Here is a 17055-nt window from a genome sequence, read left to right on the forward strand (position 1 = left end):
GCAAATTTAGCAAAACTCAATTTTTGCTAATGTCTTTGATAACTGCTTTCATTAATAATTTTCTACTGTATGGTTTTTCATAACTCTTGGATATGTTCATTACTGCAACATGACAATTAAGTAGATCCTATTGGTTTTACTTTAAATTCAATATTTTAAATTTGGATTTTATAATGAAGCACAAATTTTTTTATTTTTTAAATTTATTTTTTTAAACCTTACCAAATTTGATTTTTACTCTAATAAATTCTCCTTAATAATATCTAACTTAATTCATCCATGTTCCAGGCAAGCAACAAAATCCCACCCCTTCACTGTTGAGATGCCGGAAAATTTTCTACTGATAATTTCTTCTCTCAGATTGTTAGACTTTGGAATTCCGTTTCCTGCTTTCCTGACCTGTAGAAGTTTAATGAGATGTGAAAACCTCTTGCTTCTCAATTTCCCACAGTGCCCCTGTTAGACACGTCCTCATATAGTACCCCTTATATTTCAAGTGGTAATATGCTTTGTTTGGGGTGAAAAGTTTTCTTGATGGATTTTCAAAGTTGGACCCGAATAGCAGTCCATATGATGTGGCAAGTCCAAATCAAATATCTGTTTTTTGTTTTCACTGATATTGGCATGAACATACTTGATTTTTTTTTTGAAATGATTTTTCTGGAAGCTAATAAATACATAGATATTTCCAAGGCTGCTGCAAAGAAAGCCCCCCCCCCCCACACACACACTTTTTCTATGTAACATTCTGCTGACTTTCTTCAGTGAATAACTGCTGGACGTCGAAATTATGAGTTCCTGTCTCACACCATTACAACAATGATCATGTTATATTTGAAAACGAGGCTACATTAAAGGCAGTCACTCATATTCTTGCTTAGAGTTAGTAGATTGGCCTTTTTAAAGCTAAATTTCACAAATTTGGCTATTTTTTAAGCAGTTTGGCCTTCAAAAATTGTATTTGGCCTTTTTCAAAATATAATGTACGAACTAAGGAACAAGTAGAATATTTTCTGGATTAACGGTTCCAACATTGTATTAAATTCTATACTAGGTCTTATGAGGCTATTGTCGCCCGGCATATGTGCTGTTTTAGCCTTCTTACTCTTCACTGTTCTTTAACCTATAATTTCTACTTTGTCCAATAAGGATAGATGGTTCCTCTTTTCTATCCATATGTCGTCAGCCATACATAGCTCTTCAATATTTCCATCTTTCGGTGTTATACTTTTATTGGGCAATAGGTCTTACCTTTGTATATTTTTTCCGCACTTGTGTGGAATTGTATAAAACATGAGACAACTATGGATGGCAGTAATTGCTGAGAATGCAGTGAGGAGATTCAGAGTTCCTATCCTGTCATGGTTACCACCTGACGAAGGCCAGAGGAATAGTTGGCCGAAACGTTGTGAAACAAGTAATAAAGATGAGGATAATAGTCCGCAATAAATAAATTAACAATACTCATCTCAATAATGAATTCCAATTAAATATTGTATAGACTGACAATTCCGTTTTTTAAATTATGTGCGTGGTTGGAGTAAAGTGTCCAGTAAAGTTGGTTTTCGATTTACGGATGACCTGGATCCCTGATCTGTGTGATCAAAGTACGAATGTGTCATCCACATGTCGTAGCTCTATTAACTTCTGTGGCAAAGATCCTAATGCCATTTCCTCTAGGTAATCCATGTATACATTGACTAATACTGGAGACAGACTTTTTTCTTTTTTTTTACAAGTCACCACTTATCAAGGCCTAAAGGCGACTTGAGGATAAGGGTTAATGAGTGTATGGTTGTCACTGAGACAACAGCATAGTGATTGTTAGTGGTGGAAATTAGTTAGAATGTGATTATTTAAGGGGATTGTGCAACAAGAACTTGTTTACATTAGACTTGAAGACAACCATTTTGTAGTCAGCTGGAAAGCAGGCCAGAGGAACGTTTCGGATTCCATCACGAATATGTAGTTTCTTTCAATCATTATTATATTGCCCTTACACGATGTTAAAGATAACTGACGATTCCATTTATGTGCATGGAGAGTTAAAATTCAAATATTGTGAAAGTTTTTTTTTTTTACAGATGATCTAGACATCTGATCAGTGGGCTATTAACACATTTAAGGATATTTTCTATTATGTAAAAGAAACTGAGTTTGTTCCCTATGAACTCGAAAATGGCTGGACCCACTTTTATGAAATTTCACACAAATGTACTTTGTACCTGGCAGTGTTCTTAAATAGGTTTTGTATTGGAATGTCTTTGATAAGTATCCATAATTAAAATAATCTGATGAAAGAAGGAACAGGCGATTTTGACTAAAGTTAACACCTTACACAGCCTAACATCATGAGTGCATTTGAGAAGTTTTATTACCACACAAGCCAAAAGTTCTGGCAGATAAAATCAATAGTAGGTTCTTTTATATGACAGGGGCGTGTTCGAAATGAATGTGTTTAGAGCACACTTGAACCATTGTACTTAAATTTTGTATATTAAACTTTAATTCAAGAAATTATATATAAAATTTTTTTTATAAAATCAACAGTAGGTTCTTTACAGTGCAATGTAGACTACCATGTATTGTGGACTGTCACTGCAGATAAGCATGTGAAGCTTCCTCCCGATGCACCATGATGGGTCCCCAACTAGAGCAGACAATCGATTTGATTGAAAAAAAAAAAATGTGCAATTTCAATGACTATAAAAATATGGGAGTGAAACATTTGTTGATCATCATTTAAACCTGGGCAACATTGGGTCTCCCTACTAGTTTGTTATATTTCTTTCTCATGATTTGTATAGATGGACTTGATAGTCCAGCAATAAGTTAACTCCTAATGAGGTCAAAGTATGAATGTATCCTCCACATATCACGGTCAAATTGTTGGCTTTAGTGGTGTTGATCCTAATGCCATTTCCTTTAAGTAGTCCATGTATAACTTTGTCTAAATTTCGGAAGGCCATACAGGTGTGAGTTTCTTGCTATCTAGTTGAACTAGCAGTCTATATTTTATGGGTGGTATTAGGTCCTTGTGCTTGCTGAAGATGTGATGGTTTGCTGTCTTCAGTTCGATTTTTTTTTTTTTTTAATTCACAGTAGTCACCAGATCCTGTTAGATCTGCCAGTTTCTTGGAATACATTGCTTTATCCATTAACACTGTTACATTGCCTTTGTCTGTTGGTAGTATATCATCACTAAGACTATAACAATATTCTTTTTCATTGTTTTGACTCGCAAGTATATATCCGACACAGTTAGACACCGTAAATCAACCGAGAGCTACATCACTCTATATAAAAGCATATAAGATATCATCGGATACACACTTGAAAACAAAAACAATGAAAAGAATATGCTGTTGTCCTAGTTCTAATCACCACTTTGTAGTGACCCTACAACGAACACCTTTTGTTTTTAAAGGTAAGACAAGCACTCAAAAACTCGAAGCCTCTATCTTGGTTCATCTCCTTGAACATTGTTTATTCGAGGCTGCTGCTTCTATTGGAGCCATCATGTCTGGCTATAGAATCTGTTATCAAGTTGAGATCTTTGTTTAGCACCAATTTCTTGGCGTTAGCTGATGCTTATTTTTGTTGACAATGGCTCTTATTGGTGAATGCTGGACTTTGAGGCTTATGCTTTTCATTTTTTCCAATTTCTTAATTTGGTGAGATTTGAAGTCTTATGATATATATTCAGCAAATACATTGAGGACATTGTGAAAGCTGCTGCAAAGAAGGTGGGCTTCCTCTATTGGGCTAGAAGACTACTCGCACTGGAGAGTATCCTGTACCTCTACAAGGCCACCATTCATCCATGCACACAGTATTGTTGCCACATCTGGGCTGATGCATCTACCACCAGCCTCTTCCTCTTGGATAGGATCCAAAGAAGAGTCTTCAATCTAATAGGTCCCACTTTGTCAACTAAGCTCCAACCCCTGTTCTATCACCGCAATGTTGCATCTGTGTCTGTTTTACAAATATTTTAATGGAATGTGCTCTGATGAACTTGTTGCACTTGCACCCCTTCGACGTACATATCCCCGATAAACCCACTTAGTAACAAAATTTCACCCCATCACTGTTGAGGCCCTTAAATGCCAGAAAACTTTCTACTCTAATAGTTTCTTCCTCCGTAGAACAGCTAGACTTTGAAATTCTTTTCCTGCTATCTGCTTCTCTGACTGTACTGATATGCAGAATTTAAATGTAACGTAAACCAACATCTTGTTAATCTTTCTTAATTATGAATATAAGAAGCATTCTGAAATTAATGTCTCCTATTTTTTATTCCGCCTGAATGGATCAGATTGGATTTCAAATTACATTATAACTGAACTTCTGCATTCATGACCTATAAGTTTCATTTCTTTAATGCAGATATTGACTATGAAATTCTAAGAAAACAACCTGTCATGTACATGGATCAGAAGCAGAAATGCATCATTTAATCCCCGGAAAAAAGTGCATTGCAGTGTTTGAATGCTACCACTCCAGTCTTCATAGCTCTTCCTATTTTTTAGTTAAAAAATAGGAGGCTTTACTTTTGAAACTACATTTGTAATAGATCATCATTAAAAAAAAAAAGACTACATCTAAAAAAATAAAATGTTTAAGACTGCTAAAATTCATATTAAAATTGTCTGCAAGGAACTGTGGAGTAACGGATAAAGTGCTTAGTTAAATCTGTTCAAACTGACAATCTTTTGGAGATTGAAGGGTCAATCCCTGATGCTGTTAATACAATTACGAATCAAGACTTTCTCCGGTTACGGCTGACAAAATGAGTACAAGCTAGCCTCGGGGTTTAAAATTTAGAGTTCTGTTTGAAATTTAGAGTTCTGCAAAATGCACCTGAAGGTCAGATTACTTTGGCTGAAGGTAAGAATAACATCAAAGGACCGTAGTCTGAATTATACAAATTATGAATTCTCATTCAAAAAAAAATTCCAGAACTATAAAAAAATATCTTGAATGAATTTAAGTTTACATATCCGTTGCTCTTTAAAATTCTATCATTCAAACAGTATCGTGTTTGAATATATGGTTGTGGCAGTTTTAGTCATTTTAGAACTGCTTTAAAGCTTCACCGCTCGCTCATTTTTTTTTTTTTTCAACCAAATTTCAAACAATTACAGTTTATAGATCATCTTCTCAGCTATATTTGTGAAAAAAAAAGTTTTCAATTTTCGTTCAGTAAAACGAAAGTTATGAACTTACCGGTGTTCAAAATCGTAAACAAATTGTAATATTGCAACATTAAGATTTTTAAAATTCAATTTAACATTATATAATAAATTCTTAATGCTGCAATATTTTAAGTTATAAAGTTATATTTTTTAGTAGAATATCTTGCCCTTTTCTTTTCCATGTTTAAGCTTAACCATATTACTTTGCATGCTCGCATTTTTCTATTGTAATATAATATACTTGAAGTAATGTTCGTATTTCCATGCTCTTAACTGCCTATAAAAGTAAAGTTGTTTAATTGTTTGAAAGTTCCCAATGCAAGGGAAGTAACTCTCACTACTGCTTATAAGGTGCCATTAGTTCAACTTCTCTTCATAACTATAGGGCGTTTTTCAAAATCTTTTCTTTTTTTTTTTTTTTTTTTAGAGGTGACCGACTTCGACGACAGGTTTACTTTAATTGCAGATTTGGCAACTATCGGTTATTTTGAGTTCAGCTTGGTTTGGCAACTCATCATGCAGAGACTGACACTCGAGCAACGTTTGCATCAATTTACTGAAACTTTTTGAGCAAATAATTTCATGAAATGGACCTGTCAACGGGTCACCTTGTCCGTGCGATCTAACCCCAGTAGACTATTTTCTTTACGAATATGTAAAGTCCCATGTCTATGTTGATAAACCAGACACAATAGACCACTTGGATGACATTTGATGTGTTATTGGCGAAATACAGCTTAATTTAATGCATAGTTTTAAAATTGGATCTCTAGATTATGCTGTATATGTGGGGGAAGGGTATGCGCCTGAAACTATTTAAATTATAAATGGAAAAAAATTCATCTTTAAAATATTTTTGTTTATTTTAGTTAAAAGTTTGCCATCTAAAAAAAACTCTTTATTAGACTATATATTTATTCCAAAAAATATAAAAATGTAAAAAAATGTTTATTTTTTTTTACACTACATAACTAAGTTTTATTTATTTTCAATTTATAAAGGTTTTCAAAGTGTGGTTACAATTTTTTTTTTTTTTTTTTTTTTTTTAACCGTGCATATAAAATTATGAATTTAGACCATGCATATGAAATGAAAGCAAATATTTTTTTTTAAATTTGAAATTGATTTTTTGGCATAAAAAGTTTTTTTTACTTGTTTAGTCTCCAAATTCATATGTTCAAATTTCTTTTTTCAAAAAAAAAAAAAAAAAAAGAACCCTATTTAAATTTCTACTAGCATAGCCAACATGTATACGGTCACATACGGTCCCTGAATCCTTACTCCCATAACGTCACTACTTTCACTAAAGAGAAAGTATTTAGAAAAAAAAAAAAAACTCTTTTGTAGAGCAAGTGTCTATGCCAAAAATTTACCACTTAAAATAAGTATTTTATTTTAAAAAAATAAATAAATAAATCTTTTTTTTTTTTTTTTTTATAATTCATAATATTAAATGCTTATTTAGGATTTGATTAAAAAAAAAAAACCCCAAAAAAAACCCCAACAATCTTTGTATATACTTGTCATGAAACAAGTGTCATATTCCAAAAATTATATAAATTGATTAAGTATTTATTTTTTACATAAGAAACTCAAATTTTATAAGTAAGCAAGACAGGAGCCGCCATGTTTTTTTTTTTTTGTTTTTTTGGTTTTTTTTTTGTTTTTTTTTTGTTGTGTGTGTGTTCAAATTCAAAGCCTGTCAACTCCATTCGACTACAGATTTACAAACCATTATTTTAATCAATAAAATTTGTAAAATTTGATTTTCTTTAAACAAACTACTTGATCAACTTGCATAATTTTTTGGAATATGACATCTTTGTTTATAAAGATTTTTTTTAAGTAATTCCTACATGTTTTTATTTTTATTTGTTCAGGTTTTCAACTGGAAAGCTGTCAACGATAAAGCGCAAAGCTTTTTACAATGGAAACCTGTCTGCTACTTTGACAAAGCTTTCAGCACAATGACCTCTACTTACGTGAAAAGTTATGACTTTGTAAAGAATAACTTCACTTTGAACTCTAGCCTTGCCTACAACTATTTTGCGACGAAAGACAATTATAATATTACCAGCAGCTTTATTTCTTTCGGACGCTCAGAAGATAAATTTTATAACCGAAAAAATTACACAACATGGTGAGTAAAAACATCACAGAATTTTTTACTATTGGTGCTTGTTTACTTTGATCTTTTAAACACACATTTCAGGTGAAAACATTACATACTTACATGTCATGTTGAAATTAGTATAAATTCCAAAAATTATAAAAAATGATCCCGTAGAAAAATAATTGTAAGTAAAAACAAGATTTATCAAGTTTTATCGTATGTTTTTAATATGGAAGAGTTGTGCGCCGAATTTAGTATGAGAAATAAGGGAGATAACCCTTGTCCTCAATTGACAAATTAAGGATCCGCTATTTTTAAACTAATACATTTCAGGGTTTTTTGTTTGCTAAAAAGTAAATTTAGCACATCTTCTACTAGAGCATGTTTATAAACTTACGGAATTTATATCAATTTTGCCATAACATGTAATGTTTTCACCTGAAATGTGTTGACTTAAAAGATCATCAATTTACACATACTTTTACGATTGAGTTGTACTGCATGGTGAAAAGTGATATGATGAATGTGTGTGTTTTAAAAATGTGATTAGATTTTTTTTTTTTTTTTTTTTTTTTTTCATTCCATTTTCACCCCAAACAAGGCACAATGCCGCTTTGAAGTAGGGGGCTACTATCAGAGGCATAAGTTGCAGTGTTACTATGTAGGGAGATGAGCAGCAAGATGTCTGTTCACATTACACTTGAACTTCTGCATGTCAGTACAGTTGGAAAAGCAAAATCCTGGGAGGGAGTTCCAAAGTCTAGCAGTTTCACAGTTCATAAGTGCAGCTAGACAGGCAACTGCCTCAAGCCAGGATCGAGACCCGACCGCCCAAATGACAGTCAAGGCTTCTCACCAATGCGCTACTAATATATATATATATATATATATATTAATAGCCTGGCAAGGCTATGGGGAGACAACCAAGCAAAAAAACCCTAAGCAGCAAAATTAGGATCGGCTTGCCAGGACACTATATATACAAATGTAGGCAAATTTGGGCATATTTTATTGGTTTGGAAATATAGGTTCTTTTTTACCAATTGTCATAAGAATTGGAGTAGAAGGCTTTCTTACATCTAGGGATCTTTACTGTATAGGGGTGGGATTTAGCTGCTTGCCAGGTTTATTTATGTTGAGGGGGGTACAAGTGCTTGCAGTTCGTCTGAGCATTCACCATTAAAATACTTGTAGAACAGGCAGAGGGATGCAACATTTTGTCGATGGGACAGAGGCTGAAACTTAGATGACAGTTCAGGACCTATTAGGTTGGCAACTCTCTTTCGAACACTGCCCAGGAGTGAGAAACAAGCAGCAGATGCACCAGCCCAAATGTGACAACAGTACTCCATAAAAAGCAAGACTGGCAAACATATCTGTTATAGAAAAGTCACTTTTTGTGTGTGTGCGTTCGTTTGTTCCTTCCTTCCCAATAGGTTCTGAAACGGCTGAGCCTATTTTTTCAAATTTCACAAAAGCTAATTTATGTGTCTGGCAATGTTCTTAGATATGTTTTGTACAGAAATTCATCTGAAAAAGTCTTTCTTCTCTTATAGATAAAATAATTTTTACAGAGAATATTTTACATTACACCAGAGTGTACACTTGGCGGGTCTAAGGTAAAATTCATTTTTATCTATAACAGAGGAAAGCCATTTTTAAGATCAGCAGACTTAATATTGTAAATAGACAGAATTGGAATGACATTATCATTATTTTTTTTTTTACTTTATTTTTTTTTTTTAAATTTCTTTTTTTTTCTTTTTTTTTTTTTTAATTTAAAAAAAATTTTTTTTAATTTTTTTCTTTAAATTTTTTAAAACTTTTCAAATTTAAATTTTTTAAATTTTTTATTTTTGCAACTTAGTCCAAGCAAATTATTCTTCGTAATATATAATATTCAATAGAGGGTTGATTTTATAATAATTAGGGCTATGACAACAGTATATTCTTTTTGTTTTGACTCTCGAGTATATATCCGACACCGTTAATCAACCGAAGACCACATCATCTATCATATAAACCTCACCTATCTGTTTAAATGTATGTATGTTTGTATATCTCGCAAAAACTTTTGACAGGTGACGGATTTTCATGAGATTAGTATCATTTTGAAGCTCAACCCTTCGGACGACAAATACCGAAAAATTGGCCCAAAACATTAATTCCTTTACCCATAATTGGGCACTTTTCAACAAGGAGGGATCACTTTTTTTTGTTGATATTTTTGAAAGTCATCACCTAGTTTCGATTGACTAGCCTTAATTTAAACCTATGTCACTTCTGGTTTGGCGATGGGTGCAACAGCTAACGTCATTTTTTTTTTTTTTTTTTTTTTTTTTTTTTTTTTTTTCATTCTTTTCCTCCTTTGTGGTACGGGTTCAAGCCTGCCTGCCTGCTACCACTTTTTTTGCTCAACCAACACCCTTACACACACCTTCACTTTCCTTTCCGTCTTCACGTCACAGGTTCGAGCCTGCCTGCCTACTACAACTTTTTTTTTCTAGTGTTTTTGTTTTTTTTCTCAACACACACCTCCAAACACCCAAACAATGCCGGGCACCAAGGCTAGTTCTATATAAAAGCATATAAGATATCAACGGATACATACTCGAGTCAAAACAATGAAAAGAATATGCTGTTGTCATAGCCCTAATAATGATATATACAAAATCTGCATAAATTAAAATTATGTTTTAAGCGTATTGTATGACCGGGCAACCCTGGGCGTCCAGCTAGTAGAATACCAAATAAAAGACCACCCATAAAAGGTTTGATGACCAAATTGTTTTGGAACAAAATGAAAAGAATGAGGGAGAGAGAGAAAAGGATATCAGTAGAAAAGGGGGAAAAAGATTCAGAAGAAAAAGGGAGAAGGAGGTGATCTCATCTATTGAGGAAGAAAGAAAACACAAACTCATAAAAACTATTTGTTTTAGCATATAGAAGCGGTTGGGCTTGCTATCTGCCAAACAGCACATGTTGGCTTGGGTGGACAGCCTAAAACTGCTCCCCCCCCCCAAAAAAAAAAAATATGCAAAGTGAAGAGACTTTCCCAGTACTGGGTGAGCAGACAGTTAAACCTTATCTCAAACCTTGCAGTGAAAAACAAATTAGCTTGAAAAATTCTACATCTGAAAACATTAGTTTGCTCTTCTTAAATCTGAGAAAGCTAAAATTAACTTCTTTGCATGAACTGTATATTCTATTATGCAAATAATTACTATTTAAGAAAATGATCTCCAAAGTTTTCATTAACTGTTGATTTCTTGTTGGTTTGAGAGTAACCCAGTTGATTCCAAACTTATCCTGAAACATGATACCCAAGCTGCAGCCGAGAGAAGCACATATTAACGATCACCAAAGTACCTGTGGATAAAGGAAGACCTCTACCACAATGTCTGGCAACAAACGTCCAGCCAACATGTTAAATTAACTTAGGGTTGTGTTTTGTGCATTCTAGGCATCAGTGATAATTTCCAGCAACCAGTGAGTGTCTGGTTACATTTTGAGGGGTCCATCTCTAGATGAAGGAAAATATAGCTACTGGGACTTAGGGTTAATGCACATCTTTTGCCCGTGTGCACGACTTGCTGACAGGATCCCATGACAAAGAATCATGTAATCCTCCCAGTTCACTTATTTCAAATGCACGCACGTTTATCTTTTATAAAGTTAGATATGTATTTATGTGTGGGTGGGTGGGGGAATATGCGTGTTCAATTATTTCATCCTTTATTCATACGAATCCTTTTATTAATCAAGCTCGATGTATGTTAAAATATAACAAATGAATGAAAAAGTCTATATTCCAAATTTTAAGATGTAGTTCATGTTACCGTTTGTTTCTTTCATTGTGTTAAAATATTCAATTCTTGACAGCACCTGTTTCGTAGTGCAACAGCAATCATATAATTTATCTGTTTTTGAATATTTTCTGCCCTGACTCGTCAGAAGAATAAGAACTCTTAAACTTTGAAAAGAAAACAGAATTTGGGCATGATTACATAAATCAAAAAAAAAAAAAAAAAAAAAAAAATCCAAAGAAGTTGCTTCCTGTTAAGTGGTATTTATGCCATCTTTGATTTAAAAAAAAAAAAAATAAATAAATAAATAAAAATAAAATAAAAAAAAAAAAAAAAAAAAAATCCAAAGAAGTTGCTTCCTGTTAAGTGGTATTTATGCCATCTTTGATTTAAAAAAAAAAAAAAATAAATAAAAATAAAATAAAATAAAAAAAAAAGCATGTATATGTATGTACAAAATTCACTTCTAAACTAATTAACCGATCATTATGAATTTTGGAATAAAGTTACTTAAGTCTAACAAAAAATTGAGTGGTACATGTTCTAGCAAACATTAACATTTCCTTTTTTTTTTTTTTTTCTTTTTTTCTTTTTCTTTTTTCTTTTTTCTTTTTTTTTTTTTTTTTTTTTTTTTTTTTTTTTTCTTAAGGTCTGCAACAATTGGATATGGAGTTCCGCCTGCAGAGACTGTTTCAGTAATGGCTATCACCATAATTTCTGTTGGACTTGGAATCCCTGTATTAATGTTTGTCGGTGGTGGTATTTATTTGTGTCTCAAACGAAGACGTAGCGGTTATCAGCCGGTTTTTGGTACAATTTCAACATAAGGTTAGGGTTAATAAAGATTTAAAATCATTGAAAAAGTGTTGACAAATTTTTTTTTTTAAACATATTCATTATTACAAGATAAAATTGCAAAGTTCAGAAAAATCTTTGCAATGTTTGTATATTATCTGAAAAGGTAAAAAGGTACAGAATAGTTAAAAGTTGAGAAACTAAACAAAAGAAATGACTTGTACCAAACTTTATTTTAACTTTTTGGTTCTTATTTAGAATTTGAATAAAAAAAAAAAACACAAATACAGTAAAATCCTTGTACATACTGAACACAAAATGAAGATGTCATATTCCAAATATCACATAAATTGATAAAGTATTTTTTTAGTTTTTTTTTTTTTAACTAAGAAATGCAAAATTTATGAATTTTTAGTAAAACAATTTTTATTTTGAATACAAAATCTCAGTAGTCGAATTGAGTTGCTGCCCTTGAATTTTGTCATCTAAAATATGGCAGCTTTCATCTTGTTTGTTATAATGTTATATAAAGATTTTTTTTTTTTTTTTTTTTTTTTTTTTTTTAAGCCTTCTAAATTAGAACCACTTCTTAGAACAATTTTTCTGAAGTGGAAAAATAAAAATGGCCACCATATGGTGCTTGACTTCATGCCTGAAAATATAGTTAGTAATAAAAAAAAAAAAAAAAATCATTGCTCAATCACTAATCCTAAGTTCAGGAATGGACTTTGTCACTCTAACTAGGTAGTAGGGTAAGTTTTAATAAAAACAAAAGGTTCTTGTCGAGAATTCCTTTTGTATGTAAAAAATTTTAAAGAAAAAGGCCGTATAATGACGAAGCAATATCATATTCGAAAAAAAAACTTGTAAGTTTATCAAATAGTTTTATTTTTTAAATCAATTTCATTCTTTTATCTGGAATGATGACAGTTTGAAAAATAGCTTAAAGGGAGATAACTCTTCAATACTTCATATTTGTTAGATTTATGTTGCAATAAATTCCCATTAATCGCTTAAAAATGATTTTCTTTTAAAAATAAAACTACTTTATCAACTTTTGGAATATATTTTTGTTTCATCACGGGTATAAAGATTTTATTTTGCTTAATATGGGGGAAATTCTGAACAAGACCCCCCTCCCTCATCCCCTCTGCAAATATTTCACTCTTTTTGATTCCCTGCCCCAATTAAATGACAGACATGTTATAAAGGCTGACTTGAAACAAAGAAAAAAAAAATTAACATTTTCAACATGTCAAATGTAAACATAGATAATTACCCCATACTATGTCTATAAGTTTTTAATTTTTTTAACTATTTCTTGATTGTTTAACTATTCTGTAGTTTCTGAAAATATCCATTCCATTCATGCTATATCTGACATCTTCTGCCAATGAGAAAAAAAAAAAAAAAAAAAAAAATGAACAATTAATGAATGCTAAACGGTTTATTTGAATTCACAAGTTTCATTGCTGGAAGATTTGCATAATTCCAACCAGAAAATTTGATAATTTTTTAAAAAATGTATTGCCAGGAAGTCTTCTCATCTGAGCTATATAAATTAGCTATATCTTCAATGAGTCATTTTAATTTCTTTTAAATTGACAAAGATAATTTTAGTTATAAAAATGACTACTGTTTTTATATTCAATTTTAACAATTATCCAAGTGCAACTAAATTTTTTTTTTTTTGATGACTGAAAAATTGCTTGTCGGAATACAAGTTGGATATGTCAACTCTAAAAAAACAATCTTCCAAGACAAAGTTTAATTCACACATAAAAACTGCAGAAAAAAAAATTTGTATCCTGTTTTTTTCAACAAGACAATTTGACTACAATTGTAGGTAAAACAATTCTGTTGGGTCACGTTTTGAAATATATAACAAAACAATTTAGTTCTGAATTTTTAGATGAGGGCTGATTGTTTGTATTACTTGTTTTGATTGAACTATTGTTCTCGTCTTCAGTGTTATTTGTGCAACGTTTCGGTCGGTGTGGCCTCCGGCCTTTTTCAGGCATGCTGGTCGCCATCTTGAAAAAAGGAGAAACGTGCTAGCTCCGCAGACCAAGCATAGATATCAGCAGTATATGGGAATCTCTAATATTAAAGAAAAACAAATTGTACAACTCCTTAAAATTACGACGGTAAAAGGGAGATAATCCCATCAAATTTTATTAAAGTTACTTTCCCTTGTTAACTCCCTCCCTGCTTTTTTTTCACATATATAAAACCATGGCGAAAACAAAATAAAGCTTCAAGAATACAAAACCATCTACAGAGCCAGTAACATTTCTCCTTTCTTTTCCAAGATGGTGACCGAAACGTTGCAGAAATAACACTCAAGATGAGAACGATAGTCCGATCAATATAAGTAATAAAAAAGAAAATTATATTTTGTTTGAAGTAATACTAAAAGAAGAATGCATCAGCTATGTGCGTGGATCTAGTGTAGTTTGACTTCCCACGTGATACTGACTAAAAGAAACGGACAGTTCATTACACGCTTCAACTGGTTATATTGAAGCAGTTCCTAAAATGGCTGCCAAATTTTACCAACTAGTTTTGTTTGATTTTTCAATATGATGAACTGGTAAATTAGTACACAATATTAATTAATTATTAATTTATCTGATTTTTGCAGAGATTTTTTTTTTTTTTTTTTTTTTTACTTTACTTTTGCAATTAAAGATCAAACTGGATGAAATCGAAAATTATTACAAATTAACGACATAATAGAATATTGCCAAAGAAACTTGTCTTTCATACAACATAAAATTTTGCAGTAAACTAAATAACAAATGAAATGAATTTATATTGCGAAATAAAAACTAAAAGAAATCCATAAAAGAATCTGACAAATTCTCTGAGGTGTATTAATTAATTTGCCCTTTTATTATTTTAAAAATCAGATGAATTGGTGGCTAAAATTTGGCAGCCGTTTTTGGAAGCTTATTGCTTTAATGTAACAAAATAATTTGCTCAGTTTTCTAATCCATACTTTTCGTTGAACATTTAAGCCTGTTCGTTCACTGGGGGGGGGGGGGAATGGTTCACAGCTAGTTATTTTATGTATTCGTCCTTATTAGCTTTTTCGTTTATATGAGTAAAGTTTATAGGATTACGTAATAGTACTCAATAGCAAGTAGTGCTATAGTTTATTATAAAATTTTATTTAGACCAAAATTTTAAGCTACATATGTGCAAACATGTTTCATCCATATCGTTTTTCAAGGCCCAAACTCTTTGGGCAAGTCCATAGTGAAGCTGGAAAAATGGCTTTCTCACTAGACTGACTTGAACAAGTTTGGCTTTGAATAAGGCTATTTCTGAAACATGTTTAAATATATGTAGCTAAGATATTTGTATTAAAAACTCACTTTGTGAGTTCCTTTCTTGTTGATTCCAAAATGGCTGGGCCAAATTTTTAAAAATTTCACACAAATGTACTTTAAATCCAATTAAAGAAGGAATGGTCAGGTTTTGACTCAAGGTAACACCTTTATACAGCCTAATATCACGAGTGCATTTGAGAAGTTTTATCACCACAAGCAGAAGATCCTGGTGTATAAAATTAACAATAGGTTCTTTGATGGGATAGTGACACATTCGAAATGAATGTTTCCGTTTCAAGCATAATTGAACCATTAGACTTGACTTTTGCATTTTAAACTTTAATTCAAGCCATTATATAAAGATCTTATAAAATCAACTGTAGTTTCTCTACAGTGCAATGTAGACTACAATGGATTGTGGACTAAGACATTGTGAGTGAGGCGGTATGTGAGGCTTCCGCTTGCTGCTCCATGGTGGGTCTCCAATTAGAGCAGGCAATCAATCGATTTGATTGATAAATGGTCGATTTCACCAATTTCGATGACAAAAACAATATCATAGTGTGAAACATTCGTTGATCATCATTCTGTCTTAGGCTACATCAGGCACTTGTATCAGAACTCTCTTTACACAAAAAAATATTTTGAAAATTAACTTTTAAAAGATCTTTGGTTGGGAGTTCAAATAACTGCTGAGGAAGACAATTTGCACCCAAAAGATAACTAAACTTTTAGAATGAAGGTTGGAAGGTAAAACCGCAGTTTAGTAGCCTGAACATAACACTAGGAAAAATTGCAAATGAGCAATATTATCTTGTTAAATGTTAGTAAATGATAAAACCATTAAGAAATAAAAAAACTATTTAGTATTATGCATGTAATCTTAACACACTTGAAATGTGTGTATGCAGGGCTCTACGGACAAATTTATATTTTGTTGACCTTTGACAACTAATAATTCCATAATATGATCAAACAATATTTATTGCCGGTATGCAAATTTTCATCACATTCTGTTCAGACCAGTAAACTAGTCTTATCAAATTGGAAAATGTAGCTTAATGTGGAATGGTGTACTCATACCAAGTATTGAAACATTAATTTCATAAATGTGATGGTCTTTAAGAAAATTTGTTGACTTTTTTTAATTAATTATAAATGTGTAAAGTTAAAACTGTAAATTACCCAGGTCTCAGAGATTCAATATTTTTACATTGAAGGTTACCCCCCCCCCCCACAAAAAAAAAAAAAAAAAAAAAAAAACTCGTGATATTTGAATGCAAGGGAGGTAAATCACGACAAACATTTTGATTCATTATTAGATTAACTTCTAAAAAATTTCCCCTATTGTAACAATTTTCCTAAATGGATTTTTTTTTTAAGCAAATACTGAAAGACAACAGTTAGGCAGAATCAAAAAGCGATATATGACAAGTGAATTTGCTAAATTAAGAATATTTGTAAATTGGATTTTGAGTCCAATAATCAAGTTTGTATCTTTTTTTTTTTTTTTTAAATGAAAACAAAAAATTGTTGCCAAAAGATTAAGGAAAATATACAGAAAAAAATGCTCACTTTGTATAAAGACAATGTACATTAAATAGTTGGAAGTATTTTGCTTGAAATTTATTCAAGGCAAATCTTTTCCAAAAATCATGTAAAGTTTCTGTAATTTCAAAGATTAAATTTTTTTATATTCAAGCTCAAGTTTGTTTTTTTTTTTTCTTTATTTTTGTTTTTTTTTCTTTGCAATCTCATTTTCAGAGTTTCCAACATGGACAATCTTAAGACGTTTACAAAATGATTCT

The 17055-nt window shown here is 31.7% G+C and overlaps 1 protein-coding gene across 1 annotated transcript in view; it reads left to right on the forward strand.

Moving 5' to 3' along the window:
- LOC145249734 (glycosylated lysosomal membrane protein B-like) overlaps positions 1-11980 on the forward strand; it is a 36337-nt gene extending 24357 nt beyond the window's left edge. The window contains exons 5-6 of the mRNA XM_080111635.1: positions 7079-7338; positions 11767-11980. Of these exons, the coding sequence (XP_079967761.1) occupies positions 7079-7338; positions 11767-11944 (438 nt within the window). The 3' untranslated portion in view covers positions 11945-11980. The remainder of the gene's footprint in view (positions 1-7078; positions 7339-11766) is intronic.
- Positions 11981-17055: the final 5075 nt, after the last annotated feature.

The sequence above is a fragment of the Euprymna scolopes genome, chromosome 28 (assembly GCF_053919585.1).
Source record: "Euprymna scolopes isolate OS-2025 chromosome 28, ASM5391958v1, whole genome shotgun sequence".
Classification (NCBI taxonomy): Eukaryota; Metazoa; Mollusca; class Cephalopoda; order Sepiida; family Sepiolidae; genus Euprymna; species Euprymna scolopes.